This window comes from Grammomys surdaster, unplaced genomic scaffold (assembly GCF_004785775.1).
Source record: "Grammomys surdaster isolate TR1022 unplaced genomic scaffold, NIH_TR_1.0 123044, whole genome shotgun sequence".
NCBI classification, from domain to species: Eukaryota; Metazoa; Chordata; class Mammalia; order Rodentia; family Muridae; genus Grammomys; species Grammomys surdaster.
In genome coordinates this window covers 142,706-159,109 of record NW_021618396.1, presented here as the reverse complement: position 1 = coordinate 159,109, position 16,404 = coordinate 142,706, and the positions used below count along the sequence as shown (strand labels likewise).

General features: G+C 42.8%; 1 protein-coding gene across 1 annotated transcript in view; it reads right to left on the bottom strand.

Annotated features, from left to right (window-relative positions):
- Positions 1-1,686: 1,686 nt before the first annotated feature.
- Positions 1,687-16,404, bottom strand: part of Slc18a1 (solute carrier family 18 member A1) — a gene marked incomplete at its 3' end in the record, with an annotated part of 30,063 nt that continues 15,345 nt past the window's right edge. Inside the window, exons 9-12 of the mRNA XM_028784430.1 lie at positions 11,345-11,405; positions 11,172-11,267; positions 3,009-3,087; positions 1,687-1,738 (exon numbers count right to left, since the gene is read on the bottom strand). Of these exons, the coding sequence (XP_028640263.1) occupies positions 1,687-1,738; positions 3,009-3,087; positions 11,172-11,267; positions 11,345-11,405 (288 nt within the window). The remainder of the gene's footprint in view (positions 1,739-3,008; positions 3,088-11,171; positions 11,268-11,344; positions 11,406-16,404) is intronic.

The window sequence follows — 16,404 nt, the reverse complement described above, 5'->3', positions numbered from 1 at the left end:
AGAGTTCCTCAGAATACCACTGGCCTGGGAAGGGCAGGGTGCAGAGTTTTCGCATGACATGTATTTGTGACATCTGCCACATGCTTTGCCTCTGATTTCTCATACCATCTTTTGAAGAATAATCTTCCTTTCCACCTTGATCACATGAAAACTGGGCTGGTATTACCCGAACTTACAGTAAGCAGCAAGATCAAGTTCTAATCTCAGACTCAACTATATTATATTCTATTATATTGTATCATATTATATTATATTGTATTATATTACATTATATTATTATATTATATTGTATTATATTATATAGTATAGTATAGTATAGTATAGTATATAGTATAGTATAGCAAGGATATATTCATGAACACTAACACTCTCTACCAAACACACACTTTTGTGTTCATTCATCACTGTATGTTGCCATCATTGATACTATCAAGCTTGCTTGTTATTTATTTCACAGTACTGGGGATCGAACATAAGGCCTTGTGAGGCTAGCCCCCTCCTCACTTTTTTTATTTCGTTCTGAGATGAGGTCTCACTGCGTTAATTGCCTAAGCTAGATTTGAACTCACTCTGTAGCCTAGGCAAGCCCTGAATCCCTGATCCTCCTATCTTAGTCTCCTGGAGTAGCTGGAGTTAAAGACCACCAAATTTGGTCCCAAGGGTTTTATTTGAAACCCAAACTTGGTAGCCATTTTAGCAAAAAGACAAAAAATAAACCCAACATTTAGCAGCTTAACAACTGGAGAGACAAATGGCATCATTTGGGTGCAACAAGAACAAGCAATGGCATGCATTCACCCCTTTCTGAAAGCAGCATCCCTACCGCTCTTTTTGGTACCTGTTACCCAATACCACTGACCCATCACATAGGCACTGAAAGGTTCAGCATGCCATTCAGCACTGGCAGCTCTTTATGGAGCAACACCTCAAGTGGTGCTCATATTTGTAAATGGCAGGGCTGACTTACTGAGGCTTTTCACGTGCCCTCTCCAGTCTGCAGTCTAGGTGGATTTCTCCAAACACCCTGTGAGATGTAAGCCAACTCCTTGTAAGAGAACACTGAGCAGAGAAGTGGTGTGAGTAGCTGAGGGCCACACAAATGGCAAGTGGTAAAGCTGGAAGGGAGCTTTGAGATCATGCCCATCACCAGGGGCTTTAAAAGCTCAACCTGGGTGCAGCACTTAGAGCCTCATACCTCTGTTTTCATATCCCTTTAGCTGGGAGCCAGATGGACTGATGGTCTCCATTGAGGACAGGTGACAGTAACAGCTTGGAAGCACAAAGGACTCCTCAAGATGGAAATCCCTACTTTCTTTCTTTTACCAAATTTTCTGCTCCTAGAGACTGAGCCATAAATGGTGCACGTCCTGGTGGCTAGTGGAGATTGTCACAGTAGATTGACTAAGTGGATTTATAAAATACCATTGGCTGGCAAGCTCCAGAAATAGATCCCAACACGCTTCAATTCACATGTTTATGCACAGCCTCAGGCCTCTGGTTCCACTGCCCTATTCCTCTCCTTTTACACGTCCTGCTGATGGTACGCCACTTCCGTTCACAGCATCCCCTTGGGTGCCAATTTCTGATCATGTAGAAATTCCTACCACGTCAGACTACTGCTCATTTGAAGGAAAAGATCTTAAATTCTGTAGTGTTCTCCCTTTTTTAACTGGGTCTTGTACTTACACAGAGCAAGCTGACACCTACAGCCAACATTCCAACAAGGGAGCACAGCCACCTGGAAGAAAAAGAGCTATTGTGACACAGTATCTGCAGAGAGTTGGCTACTACCTGCCACCTTGGCCAGTGCTAAATACTCTAATTTAAGTAACCCCTTAGATTCAGGAAGGAACTGCATCTCTACAGGACAGATTGAATCCCTTTCTGTCTGGGCCCTTTCCTTGGGAAAGATGCTGTAGTGACAGCTAAGCTGATGAGATTTCCCTGCTCTCTCTGCAACAATGCCCCCCCCTCCTTCTCACATCCAAATTTTAAGGTACACTATCCCTTTAGGCAGAGGGTAATTTCATATTGCCATCCATAACATACGAGTTCAGGGTGAACTCATAGCTCTTCTCATGGCAGTGTTGGGAGTACTACGCTGAGACATATGCTTGTATCCCTTAGGACTGAAGGCTGCTGCTTCCAAAGGCACTTAGACTATGCTCTTGATCTGGATTATTGGTGTTTGCCAGTTCAGGTTGCTTCTTTTTTTGTAGATTTCATTTATTATTATTAATGTGCATGAGAGAAGGAGTGTTGAGAGGGGTTATGTGAGAGGGGGCACACCACAGCATGCGTGTAGAGGTCAGAGGACAACTCTGTGTAGTCAGTTCTCTCTATCCGCCTCTATGTGGGTTCTGGAGATTAAACTCCAGACTTTTGTGGCAAGAGCCTTTATCCACTGATCCATCTCTCCAGCCCAGTTCAAACTCTACCTACTCATAACATTTGTGGTCTTACAGAACCTCCTCAAAAGCCACATGAAAATATACAATTCTTCTTCATCTCTATCTCCTATAACAGCTGTTTCAGATGCATTTTTAAAGCTCTGTACTGAGTTAAAGATAAAATTAAAACCAAAGCCATTTCATCATTGCAGTAGGGGAGAGCATCTAAATTCATACTTTTGACCTCTCTGAACTCCAATCCCTTGTGCATTTCTGATGCTCCTGCCTAGAATTCCCTAGAGTTTCATGGAATAGAGTTTGACAACAATTGTTCCAAAGTACATACTGATTTTCTTGTTTTGGTTGTTTTATATTAGCTATTGGCATGACATTATCTCTTTAACTGTAAAGGAAGGCCTATCTCTTTGTAACAACTGTCTCTTCCAAAGTGGCTAGTTAAGGATAATCATTCTCTGTACTGCCCTTGCGACCTACCCACTGGCCTCCTGCATGACAATTTTTACCTCTCTGTCCTAAACTATCACAAGTATAGGGACAGCTCAAAGGTTACTATAAAGTGATGATTCAATCATCCCTCCAGTTTCCCAGGCTACATACCGACCCATCTTGTTGGCCAACACACCAAAAAGGTTCGTGCCAATGAGGTAGGCCACACTGGCGGGCAAGAAAGACAGACCTGTGGAAGGACACAGAAGCTCACCTTAGGAGGTACTCAACTTAATCTAAAGCACCTTATTCCGTACAGTTCAGTATAGTGCTTCTCATAGCCCCAGGTCTCCAAACCACTTTGTTATATATTTTAGAGATCTTTGTGCAACTCACGAGCAGCAGTGTCAGGACCCCACTTCCCTGCTTTCCTCAATAACAAGGCTTTCTTTAGCCTTATTATATTTAATATGCTCTCAGCTCCCACTTGGACTTTCAGACAAGTGACTCGGTAAGCCATTGACATGTAAAAGATTCACTTGGTTATCAGCACAAGAGTATGGGCTTCCTGGGTAGTCAAATTCTAACTTGCTTATGACCTGTCCTCTTGTTTGCTTGCCCATGGTCCTAGATAAGCCTTTCTGAGCCTTGATTCCCATATCTTTCCAGGGAACAGTGGGCCATAAGTTGGACAGAGATTGTGAAGGCTTTTCATTAACTACTGTCCTGGCCCCACACCTTTGTGACAACAGATTGAGATGATCTGGAACATGGATGTTGGGTCATACAGTTTGGGTTCAGTATATACTTGGACACTTGTGAACTATGTGACCTTAGACATTTTACTTTTTATTTATGAGTTTTTCCTTCCTCACCCTCCCATCTTTTTTCTTTTTTCTTGTTTTCTTTCTGATGAGCTTTTACCATATGCCAGCTATTCTTAAGGCCAGTAATTGAGCAGTAAATAAGATAAACACAGAAAGGCCAGAGAGATGGCTCAGTGGTTAAGAGCCCAGCTGTCCTTCCAGAGGACCCAGGTTTGAGTCCCAGCACTGACATGTCTGTAACTCCAGTTTCTTGGGCACTAGGTATGCATATGGTGCCTAAAACATACATATGGGCAAAACACCCATACACATGAAATATAAAGTAAAATATTTTTGAAGGTAAACATAGAAGCAAACACAGTGCAAGTCTGTAATCCTAGTACTATGGAGGCTGCGGGAGCCACAAAGAAAATGTAGTCATCTCTTTCAAAGCATTAAATGAGATAGCACAGCATTATCTTAATAGAAAATTGTAAGGAAGAAACATACAAGATGCAAAAATTGGCATTTTCCCTAAAATTAAAACATATGCACAAATGTTTTATGTTGCTCATCAATTGTACCAGTGTCCACTAGCCAATCGGGTAAGAATTCAAAGCCAAATTCTAAACACTCAGAGTGAGGCACAGGATGCCTATTGGAGTGCTTGTTGCTTAAGCACAGTTAGCAGATAAGCACTCATCTCCCTTTTTGTGTTGCAGAAGTACTTTGGATTTTTGTGGACATGTTCTTGAGAGCTTTTCTACTAGGCTGAGTAAATTCAAGGTCTACATACCAAAACACTATCTTTTTTTTATTTTTTATTTTTTATTTTTTCTCAAATCATAATTAATTCACACAAGGGTATAAACACAGAAAGGCAGGACTTGGGGAAGGGAATGACACTGGAGTGCGGGCTCAGGGGGAATACAGATATCTTCAGAACCGGGTATAGGCTGGGTGAAGGTTCAGGGGACAAGTCACCATGACTCTGCCTATGACTCTCTTGTCCCCATCTAAGCTGGTATTATCTGCCAAGGCTACCTATTTACAAGGTCCATGACCACTCAGGCTTATAAATTTCCACAAAAGCTGCCCGTTGACATTAGCTTATAGCCATCTGTTTCAATGTTCTTCCACTGAGACCCAAGACTTGGTGTTAGTATACATGTATGACAGGCCCACTGCTGATTTTAGGCCTATGGCTGATTTTAGGCCTACAGTGTGTAAGCAGGGCTGCCCCTGACATCTCCTCCCTTCTCTAAGTATAGAAGGGCTGTGGCAATTCTAAACTTGCAAAGGCGGGGATAGAGGCCTGACCTCCAGTATTTGAAGGGGACCTTGTAATGGCTCCAGTCCCCCTGTCGTTGTCCAGTGAGGCATGAGGGCCATACCCGTCCCGATGCCAAGACACTATCTTAAAATAATACAAGTACAAGAAAATAAACACAAAAGATGATTATAACTCAAACAGAACTCACATTCAAGGAGAGATAGACAATAAAAATAAATGCTAAAGATTAAGTGAAGAAAATACTCTTGAAAACTGTGACAAAAATTTCATGTATCCAAATGTCAGAGTGACTGGAAGGCTACTGTACATTTGGGAAGCCAAGGAAAGACTGAGGGGGTAGTGTTTAAGCTGAAACAACAAGGTAAACAAGTACCAAAAACAAAAACAAAAACAAAAAACAGAAACGCGCACAGCTCCAAACACAAGCTGAAAGGCTTAAAGAAGACACCACTTAGGCTGATACAGGAGCACGAAGGACGCATGAGTGGCTAAAACGTGTGAGCAGAGAGAACATGAGAAGCTACAGAGATGAACAGCACAGCCCAACTGTGTATTCTAAAGTCTCTTAGAAGAATGGCTTCACGGGATAATAGACGGTTGCAAGCCCAGGAGAAAAGTTAGAGTCTCTGCTTGGAAGCCATTACCAAAAAGGGTGAACAAACTTGGAGATATTTTTAAGGTGGAGTTGTAGAACTTTCTCTCATGTTGTATAGGGACACCATGGGAGTGAGGGGATAGAAATAATGAGAACTAAAGCTTTTTATTTCAGTCAACTGAAATATGAGAACTGGGAAAGATGGGAAAGATCAATGAGGAGGAAAAGTCAGGGGGTCCACGAAGGGCTTGAAACAACCACATCCAGAGGTCAGACAGGCAGATACACAAGGGTGGAGCTCTAAGGAGAGGGCCTAAACACAGAGTTTCTAAGATGATGGAAATGAGGATTGACGAGCTAGCTCAGTAGTTGGGAGAGCTTACTGCTCTTGCAAGCATCTACATTCCGCTTCTAACAACCACAATGAATGGCTCACAATTGTCTACAGCTCCGGCTCCAGAGGGATCTGACCTCCAGCCTCTGCAAGTACCTGCAGACACATGCACATAACCCTGCCACAAATGTAAATGGTTGGGCTGTGACCGCCATGCTCAAAGATTCATGTGCCGGACTTGGTCCGCAGCACGATGTTGTGGGTGTAGAAGAGACCTTTAAAAGAAAGGCCTGTGATGCAGGTGTAGCTCAGTTAGTAGAATGTCTGCCTAGCACACACAAGAGGCCCTGGGTTCTAGCCCCAGCATCATATAATCTGGACATGGTCACACACACCTGTAATCCCAGCATTCTGGAGGCAGAGGCAGAAGTTCATTCTCAGCCTCAGCGACACAGTGACTCTGAAGCCAGACTGGGCTACATGAGACTCTGCTGGAGGTTGGGGCAGGTCTCTTGACCATTGGAAGGGTTTGCTTGGGGACATACTGAGGTGGCTCCCATTGGCCCTAAGAACTGTTCTGAGAGTGAGTTGCTATGAAGATGGGATTGGACCCCGAACGGTACATGCTATGACCATCCACCAGAGTTCTTTAGAACCAGCCCTATGTTATTTGGACCAATCAGCGCCCAAACTGCGTAAGTTTATACAGTTAGCCTGCCTTAGGTATTTTGTTATAAAAATAAAGTCAGCTAACAGAGGGAGATGATGGTTGTAAGTCACCAAGAGTATCCCGCTTAGGCTCAGCCCTTGTTATAAAAGTTTCTTTTTGTAGCAGATAGAGGCTGTTACAAAGAGCCACTGGTCAAAACAGAGAGGAAGTGACCAAAGTGCCCTTTGCTGAACAGCAAAGTAACACAACACTACTCCCAGAGCTCAGGGGACACTGTGAGGATCATAAGGAGCCTAAAGACAAGGAGACGGTCACTAACGTGCACTCTGGACGTGAGGGGAAGCTGCACCCATGAAATCTCAATAATATGGTTATCTGCAGAAGACCACGTCAGTCAGCGTTCCAACGTACATGCGGGAGTGGCTCACAGGCTCCACCCACACCCTCACACCCAGTTGAAGAGCTACTGGTGTCAGAAGGAAGGAGAATCGATTTTCTTCAGGGATCACCCATTTTTTTTTTAAAGTTTCCATGCCCAAGTAGTCTGTCTGACACCTTGTGACATGTGGACAACACTATTAGACTCAGTAGGACACACACACACATAAACACACAAAACAATAATAATTAAAGATAAGGCCATCAATTTAGAGAGAGGATGGGGCAATGTAGGAAGAGTTGGAGAGGGAGTGGAGATGGCTATAGTAAAAATACATTTGCACTTATATAGTTATTAGAATTAAAATGTTCATAGAAAACAAAAACTAATAAAACATAAAAAAATAAGAACACCCTACTTATTGAGCATTTTACACTGGCTGGGCACAGATGACGTGCCCTGTAAGCATTTGCCTTTATTATTATCATGCCCTATGATGGTCAGGGCGAACTCAGGCATCTCACTCCAAGGCCAGATAGTCCCCCTACCCAAGCCCACCAGAGTGGCTGGCTCTACCTGAGGGCCTGCTTGGAAGCAACATTGTGAGTTTCTCTGGGTAGCCCTTCCCTGTACCACTTTGGACCTTGCAGAAACAATGTAGCCCAATAGAAAGTATCATTGCTCGGATTCTAAGCCCAAAGTAAACAGTTGGCCAGGGTCTGGCCAGTGGCTTGTTTGCTTTTAATATTGTCTTCCATGCAGCAGAAGAGAAACATGTCTTCCTGTGTTTGTCTACTTTATCTGTCCAGGGTGGCAATCTGTTTCAAACTGTACTCTTTCATTTGTGTATAACTGCTTTTGAATGTTTAGAGGTAATAACTACTGAATGGTTTAGCTGATACACAGAAAGAGGAAGCTCACTGGCCTAGCTACCCGTCTCCTTGACATCCTTGTAAACTGTGTGAAATTTCCTAAATGAGGCTTTCCGCAAACATACACTTGTTCCATAGCAGCTGACCGGAGCGTGTCTTTCAGCAGTACTTTGTGTTCTATGCTCACCAGCGTCCACATACTTCTCACAGCCCGGCTTCAGGGGTGGATCACACATAACCCTAACTGTCAGGACACATTAATTATCACTTCAGTAAATCCTATAATCCATGCTCTGCAGTAACCTCCCTGAAATAAGTACAAAGACCAAAACAGCGCTAAAAGATATCTTCATTTTTATGAATGGAGAAGGAAAGCCAGGTGTGGTCACGCACACCTATAATCCCAGCACTCGAGGAGTTGACAAAAAGGATTTTGAAGTCAAGACCAGTCTAACCAATGCAATGAGAACTTGTCCAAACAAATATAAGAAAAGAAAAACTATGGTTCTCCAACACGACAATTACTGGACAATGACTGGGCATAAATTCAAACTGGGGTGCATCTGTCTCCAAAGCGAGTGCTGTACTCTGTGCTCGATAGCAGAACCCAGGATCCATTGGTCAGGTGGCACATGCTCCAACTCAGACCACACATCACTCTCAAGAGTTTGCTGTTTTTTTTTTTAACCTGTGCTCCTTCCTACAATCTGGAGAAGTGTTTTTCATGGCCAGTACTTTTCCAAGGGTGATTGGTGATGGATATGGGATATACCCTTGTCCCCTGGAAACTCATTAGAAACATCACTTGTTCCACGGGATGTATGCGTACATGCCTTGAAGCCTAAGGTCCTAGCATTTGGGAGATGAAAGCAAGAAGATGAGGGGTTCAAGGCTAGGCTCGTCTACATATTCAGGCCAAGGACAGACCAGGCTACATGATCCAGTTTCAAAAGAAAATCAAAACAAAATAAAAAAGCAAGATTAAAGAAGGAGGTAGTGTAACGCAGGCTGGCCTTGAAGTAGTGGTCCTCCTGCCTCTGCTTCTTTCAGCAAATCTTACCGACATATGCCAACAACCAGGAGCAGGGATGTCTCTGACTCTTTTGTCTGCTCCAGGGACCCCTTTCCTCCTACCGGGTTAGCCCACCCTGCCTTGATATGAGGGTTTGTGCCTAGTCTAATAAGAGTCTAATAACAAGTTACAATAGTTACAAGTTACGATAGTAACTTGTTATTCAGTGTTCAGTGGACACCCCTGGGAGACCTGTTCTGAAGGGAAATGGAGGAGTGGATCTGGGGGGAAGGGGAAGTATGGGGGGCAACTAGGAGGTGTAAAGGGGGGAACTGTACTTGGAATGCATTGAACACAAAAAATATATTGAAGAAAGGAAGGAAGGAGGGAGGGAAGGAGTGGGGTGGACCTAACCTGTTTTTGCTAACTTGCTGAGAAGTCCCAGTATCACAAGTTCTCTAAGCGTATGGCATCATCATTGGAGAATTATATTAGAATGTGTAGAGTGTAGAGGTGCAGGCAGTGCTGAGGAATATGATGTAAGATGCTGGGATACGGTAACCAACTGACTTGCATGCAATGGTAAGTGAGGCTGCTAACTGGATTGCTGGGATAGGGCTGCTCCAGGCTGTAGTGTACTCACTGGTACGAGAAGGCAGAGTGGCCAGAACCTCCTCAGAAGAGATATTATCTGCACTGAGAATTGCCTAACTCAATTAATTGTCTTGGTCAGAGGCAATTACAGCCCAAGAAATTCAATTTGAGTTAAGTGTACAGCTGGAGCCCTGCTTAGAACTGGTCCCTTAAAATTAGATTCTGTGTTTCTTATGGTACATTGAGCTATATCCGGTTCTTATCAGCTTCCTCTCTGGCACCACATGAGTCTCCTGCCTTGTAATGACTGAATCATTTGCACGTAGCCTCTCCTGCCCCCATTGTCCTCAGGTTTCCTGGAAGAGGCCCAGGTCTTTTCTCTAAGCTCACTCAAAGTCACACATGGAGGCTCCCAGCCTACATAGAGCAGAAGAGGCTGGGGTCCTCTATTTTGGACCTGAATGGAGGGTGAGCACCCTTTATAGAGTGTGTAAGACAATAAGGGGGGTGCTGTAGTGAGAGTGTGGCTGGTTCTTATCCTGCAGAGTATACAGGCACAGAGTACCTTAGGCCATTCATTCCTGCAATAGTTCTTTGAAGTAGCTTTTGGAGACCTTTCAAAGCATTTCCATGTTCATTTTAGATAGAAGTCAAGTGGTGCTCAACAATGAAACCAGATTACTTCAAAACAGTGTGGTACAAAGTCATGGGGAAACTTCCCTAGGCACTGAGGCTTAGGGTTTCTATCTCAGGGCTTACTAGAGAAGAGAACAGGCTGGGGATGTAGCCTGGTGATAGAACATTTGCCCAGTTTGCACAAGGGTCCTGGAATTTACCCCTAGAAATAGAGAAAGAAAGAGAGAAAGAAAGAAAGAAAGAAAGAAAGAAAGAAAGAAAGAAAGAAAGAAAGAAAGAAAGAAAGGAAGAAAGGAAGAAAGAAAGAAAGAACATCATGTGCTCAGTTGTCGGTTAAGTGGAGCTGATATTCTCAGGCTCATCGGCCTCATTGCCTGAGACAAGAACATAAATTTTTAGTTTCTCGTTTTATATAAATAAGAGACTACCATTCTTCAAATGCAATGCTTCGAAAGCATGGCAGTTAATCACAGCAATTATTGGATCTAGACTCACTTAGGAGACACACCTCTGGGCAATCGATCTGTGAGGCCATTTGTAGAGTGGTTTAAATAAAGGGAAGACCCATACTAAATTGTGGGCAGTACCATGGCTTGGACTGGGGCTTTAGACAAAATAAAAAGGAATTTAAAAGAGAATTCAAAATGAGTGCAGGAATCTCCTGCTCTGTGCTTCATGGGCTCTCCAAAACTGAGGTGTTCCAGTGGCTGTAAGCCTTCCCCATTACGATAGGCTATTTCCTCTCAAACCATGAGTAAAAGAAGTCCATCCTTTGCTATGTTTCTTTTGTTGAATATTTAGTCACAAGCGTGAGAAAAGTAATACAGAAAGATTATGTTATTTGCAGAAATTTATATTGCCAGTCAATGCTAGAAAAACGAAACAAGAAAAAGGCCTTCGGCTGGAAATGCTGAATTGTTTCACACCAGTACTAGATCTGCTGCGTCTCCACTGCCCACCATCATTTACAAGGTGATCTGGACTCAGTTCATGGATGTGGGTATAGGGATGAGCCTATGAAGGGAGAGTACAGCCTCTGAGAGGTTGATGACCTGGACCTAATGGTTGTTGATTACTTTCAAAAAGGCCCACAGCACCTGCCTGGTGGTATCTGAGCTTTGCTGGGGACTCAGCTCACTTACCTAGCTGCCACTCAGGGGAACACATGGTCTGCATCATCCAGATGGGTAGTGTGGGCTCTAGTATGGCGACTCCCATGTTGGCCAGGCAGATGGAACCTGAGAGACAGTTCTGTGAGCCAGTATGGCTACCTGAAGCCTGACTCCCACAGAGAGGGAGTGCATGGCCAGCTTACCTGCTGCTACCAGGATGTAAGGGTCTTTGAGAAGCATCAAAAGTGGAGTCCCCATGGCGCTCTGAGAAAATGAATAACATGAACCCTTATTTTTAGAGTTTAGAACACTCCTGTTTTCACAAGATCTGAGATGGGACCTTAAACATTATTGGCTCCTTTGCTGTAGAGACCAGGAAACTCAGGTCTAGGGAAAGAAAGTGACCTGTCTAGTGTCTCCGCTAGAGCCAGAGCCTGTTTTGTGTACAAGTCCTGAGGCCATGAGAGTAGCATACCTTGTATTGGATCTAATTCCCACAGTGAGTGGAAGCAAGGCCAGGATGGTCAGTAGGTGTCCAGGGCCTTTCACCACATCTCTCAGGAAATATCATATGCCCGAACAGGCAGAGTACTTAACCTCAAGCTAAGTGTGGAAGTACAACAGAAGAAAGCTCCTCAAATGAGGATCTGGGGAAACTGAACACACAGGTTAAAATGCTGTCCTAGTGACCAATCTTGATTGCTCCTCTCTCAGGACATTACCCTTATACCAGCTACACCTGGGCAAGCCATCATCCTTTTGTTACCTGTACCCAAATTAGCATCCTTCTCATCTCCAGAGTTCTCCATCTTACCTGTTCTTCAAGATCAAGTTCAAATTCCACCTTTCCCACAGCATTTCCTGACTCAGTAGTTGGAGCCAAAGAGTATTTCCTCATCTCTGGTGTGCAGTATACTCTATCACATTTAATAGTCTGGATACGATAACCGCACATGACAAGCAAACAATAATAGACACATATAAAGGTGCCAAAGCCAAACTTATGATACTCTTACTATATATGTAAATCAAAGTAAAGAAATCGGTATAAATGGTAAACATACACACAAAGAAGTATGCAAGCATCATGTTACAGGTGTGGAATGGTTATTGCTACAGCTGAAGGAAGAGCTCAGTGAGTGTGTTTGTCTAGGCTGTGTTTAGTCCCCATTACAGACCCTGTGTTTAGTCCCCATTACAGTATTCCTGAGGCAGGGAGAGAGACCGAGGGACACAGAGAGAGAAGAAGACCACTTCCAACATTATAGAGCGCATGTCCGTGCTGTTGTTAACTGAAGTGCTTTGTGATGTCAACACAGAAAACCACCTAAAGGCACAGACAGGAAGCAGAATGAAACACGATCTGCCAGTCACGTGGCCCATACAACTGAAAAACAGCAAGGTGGGTTATTTTTTCAGGATATATTATTAACCGAGGAAAAAAGGAGAATGTAAAGAAGCATATGAGTATGATGCCTCTTGTGGAAGAAACGGAGGGCAGGAAGAAAACATTCATAAGTCATTTGGGGAAAAACATAAAGGGAAGAATTAAAGTGTCCACTTGCAAGAGATATAGGTGAGGGAAAGAAAGGGAAAGTGGCAACAAAGAGATTAATATCCTTTGAATACATCCCCCAAATACTATACTAATGCTGTGAAGTGACTGTGTCCCCACCAATTAAAACAATGAAGTCCTAACCCCTAACGCACCATTTCAATGTGGAATTTAAAGGAAAGCATTATAGCGAAGGAGATTGTAAGGACGGAGCTTTGAGCGGAGAGGACTAGTGTTCTAACTGGAAGAGAAAATGACTCATCCCTGGGCACACCCATCAAGGAAAATGTGATGATCAGTTTCAATTGTTGCTTTGCCACAATCTAAGCGAGACTCTCAATGATGGATTGTCTAGATCAGGTGAGCTTATGGTCACATCTGTGGGGAGTGTTTTGACTGCCCTAATGGATATGGAACTATCCAGCCTGTAAGTTGGTGGCACCACTGCCTGGTTTTGGGTCCTGAATTGTAAACCAGAGAATGTGGCATGCATGCATTTATTCTGTCTGCCCTTGACTGTGGGGGATGATGTAACTATCTGCTTCAAGTTCCTGCCCTGACTTCACCACAATGATAGACTGTAGTCTGAAATTATAAGTCAAATAAGTCCTTTCTCTCCTCATTTGCTTGTATCAGTGTATTTTATCACAGCAACAGAAATAAACTGGAACAGAAAAACACTGGAGGAGGGGCCCACTGGGACAAGTTGACCAATCATACATCAGGAAGAGAGGTCTCAGAGAAGCCAATGCTGACAACCCTGAGGGATAGAAGTTAAGTCACCAGTCTGTACTGGGGCCCAGTACCCTAGTGCACTAAGCAAGAATGGAGTAAAGAATGACAAAAAAACAAAACAAACAAGACTCAAGATCAACAAAAGAACATGACTGGGTTTTAAATGCATTATATATAATAGCCACAATAAAAGGGACAATTAAAAATCAATGTAAGTATTTTTTAAGCAGAGTATGAAGGCCGAAGGCTGTATGTCTCATAGGAACTACAAAAATCTAACAAAGGTGTGTGTGTATTTACACATGTATGTATATATGTGAGTGTGTGAAGAGGGTATGGACATAGATTATACACATCGTAGGACTGCATAAATATGTAAATACAATTTTTTGAATATTCTCGCTCTAAATGTGTAGAGAGGCGATATCGATTGAGCAAACCAATTGCAAGTGCTGTGGGGTGATCTGGACGTGGCAGTCTTGGTGCCAGCTAGCCTGTGTATACTATCTCTACCGTGGAAACAGGCATTGCACTGCGTCGCTGTATCCATGGAAACTTACACTGCAGTGTAAGGAGACAAGGTGGAGTATGGGATCTCTCAAGGCTTCATGTGTGGTAACCAAGCATTCTACCAACTGAGCTACATCCAGCCTTCAAGTTTTAAAAAACTATTTATACATACTCTACTTCCCTATTGTCATGAGCTAGTCCCTTTGTTGAGTATTCAGTGGGACTGCCATACCAGACATTTAGTAAAATAAAGGTAGAACTATCCAGTTGAATATTCCAGGCCTGGGCAGGTAGTTGCCCAAATGGTACTGGGACCAAACATCTTCCATGCCTCAGAGTCTTCAAGCAGGCTTTTGGTGCTTTTCTCTGAGGACTTTTGGGCGGTTGGGTGGGTGGGTGGTTCCTCCTACTCCTAGCCACCTTGGCAGCAGACTGCAAGAGGCGTCTCTCACTGAGGGGAAGCGGCACGCTTAGAGCAGCAGTTGTATCACAGTCCCTATTTCTTTCAGGAGCTCTCTACATCTGTAAAGTGAAACTGAAATAATCATTCCCTGGAATTGATAAGACAAACCACAGATGGTATGCTAGACAGAACTCCTGAGACATAAAATGCCAAGGACTTTATATGTGATTTTAATTACTTTTCAAATACCTTGATCTACTAAGCCTTTGAGTCAAACTTTCCCACCATACACGTCACCATTTTTCCTTCCAGTTTTTTTTTTTTTTTGCATTATTTCTTCATACTGTCTTTTATGTATTTTTTTGTTTGAGATAGGTTTTCTCTGTATATCAGAGCCCTGGCTATCCTAGAACTTGCTCTTAGACCAGGCTGGCCTTGAACTCACAGAGATCCACCTACCCCTGCTGCCAAGTGCTGGGGTTAATGCCATGAGCCACCACTGCCTGGCTTTGTGGTGTTTTCTTTAACAAAGGATACCTATTTTCATTTCGCTCACTCTACCTCCTTCGTTCTTGCAATCTTCCTTGGATAATTCGTTTTTTACTTCTACTGCACAGATATTGTCACATGACCATGTACACATGCATGGATGGCTTTCTTCCCCATCATATTTTCTAAAGTTTTCCTATATTTGTTAATTAATTTCATAACTAGTATTCAAGTTGTGGTTGATATACTAACAAGTGCTTAACTCTCCTGCCCATTACTAGAGAGATTTTTTTTTTATCAGCATTTCATTCCTCAGTATAATACTGCCATATACACATTTGTTTTGTTCAGGAAATTTCACTGTATACCCTAGACTGCCTCAAACCCATAACCTTCCTGCCCTAGCTTCTTTAGTGCTGAGTTACAGTGACCTATCACACTCATTCTGCTATCTTTATTGAAACAGAACCTCTAAAATGATTTTCATAAAAAATTCCCTCATGTTAGGAATAATGACAAGAAACTGATCTTTTCTATAGCCCATAATAAATAGTGTATATGCATGTTCTGAATTTTGAAACTTTCCATTTCAAAACTTATTTTTAAAATTATTATAATGATATCTGGAGACAAAGCTCAGAGATTAAGAGCACTTATTGCTCTTTTGGAGGACATGGGTTCAATTCCCAGCACAACATGGTGACTTACAACCATCTGTAACTCCAGTTCAAAGGATCCAGTTCCCTCTGCTGGCTTCCACAGGCATCAGGCACACACACACACACACACACACACACACACACACACACAGAGAGAGAGAGAGAGAGAGAGAACATACATACATGTAAAGTGAAATAAATCTAAATAAAATTATAATAGAATAAAATCTATTAAATGTTTTATAAGAATTAAAAATGTAATATTAATGCACTCTGTATACTTTTAAATAAAAAAAATGGTACACTCTTCTTAAAACACTGGAGGAAAAACATCAAGTATGATGTAAAGGCTAATAAAGTAAGCATGATGGAACTATAAGCCTAGGCTGTAACATGCCACACATTACCCAGGCCTACCTTCGAAAATATTCTGCTAATAAATTAGCCCTCAACTTCTTTTTCTTTTTATCTATCTATCTATCTATCTATCTATCTATCTATCTATCTATCTATCTATCTATCTATCTTGGTTTTTGGAGACAGGGTTTCTCTGTGTAGCCCTCACTGTCCTGAAACTCACTCTGTAGACCAGGCTAACTTCAAACTCATAGTCACCTGCCTCAGCTTCCCAGGTGCAGAGGATTAAAGGCGTGCACCACCAGCACTCCACCAGCCCTCAATTTCTATTCAGAGTGTAAATCTTGGCGGAGGAGAAGGAGAAGAAGGAGGAGGAAGAGAAGGAGGAGGAGAAAAAGAAGACAATAAAGAAGAAAAAGAAGAAGGAGGAGGAAGAGTAGATGAAGAGGAGGAAGAAGAGGGGGAGGAGGAAGAAGAGGAGGAGGAAGAGGAGGAGGAGGAGGAGGAGGAAGAAGAAGAAGAAGAAGAAGAAGAAGAAGAAGAAGAAGAAGAAGA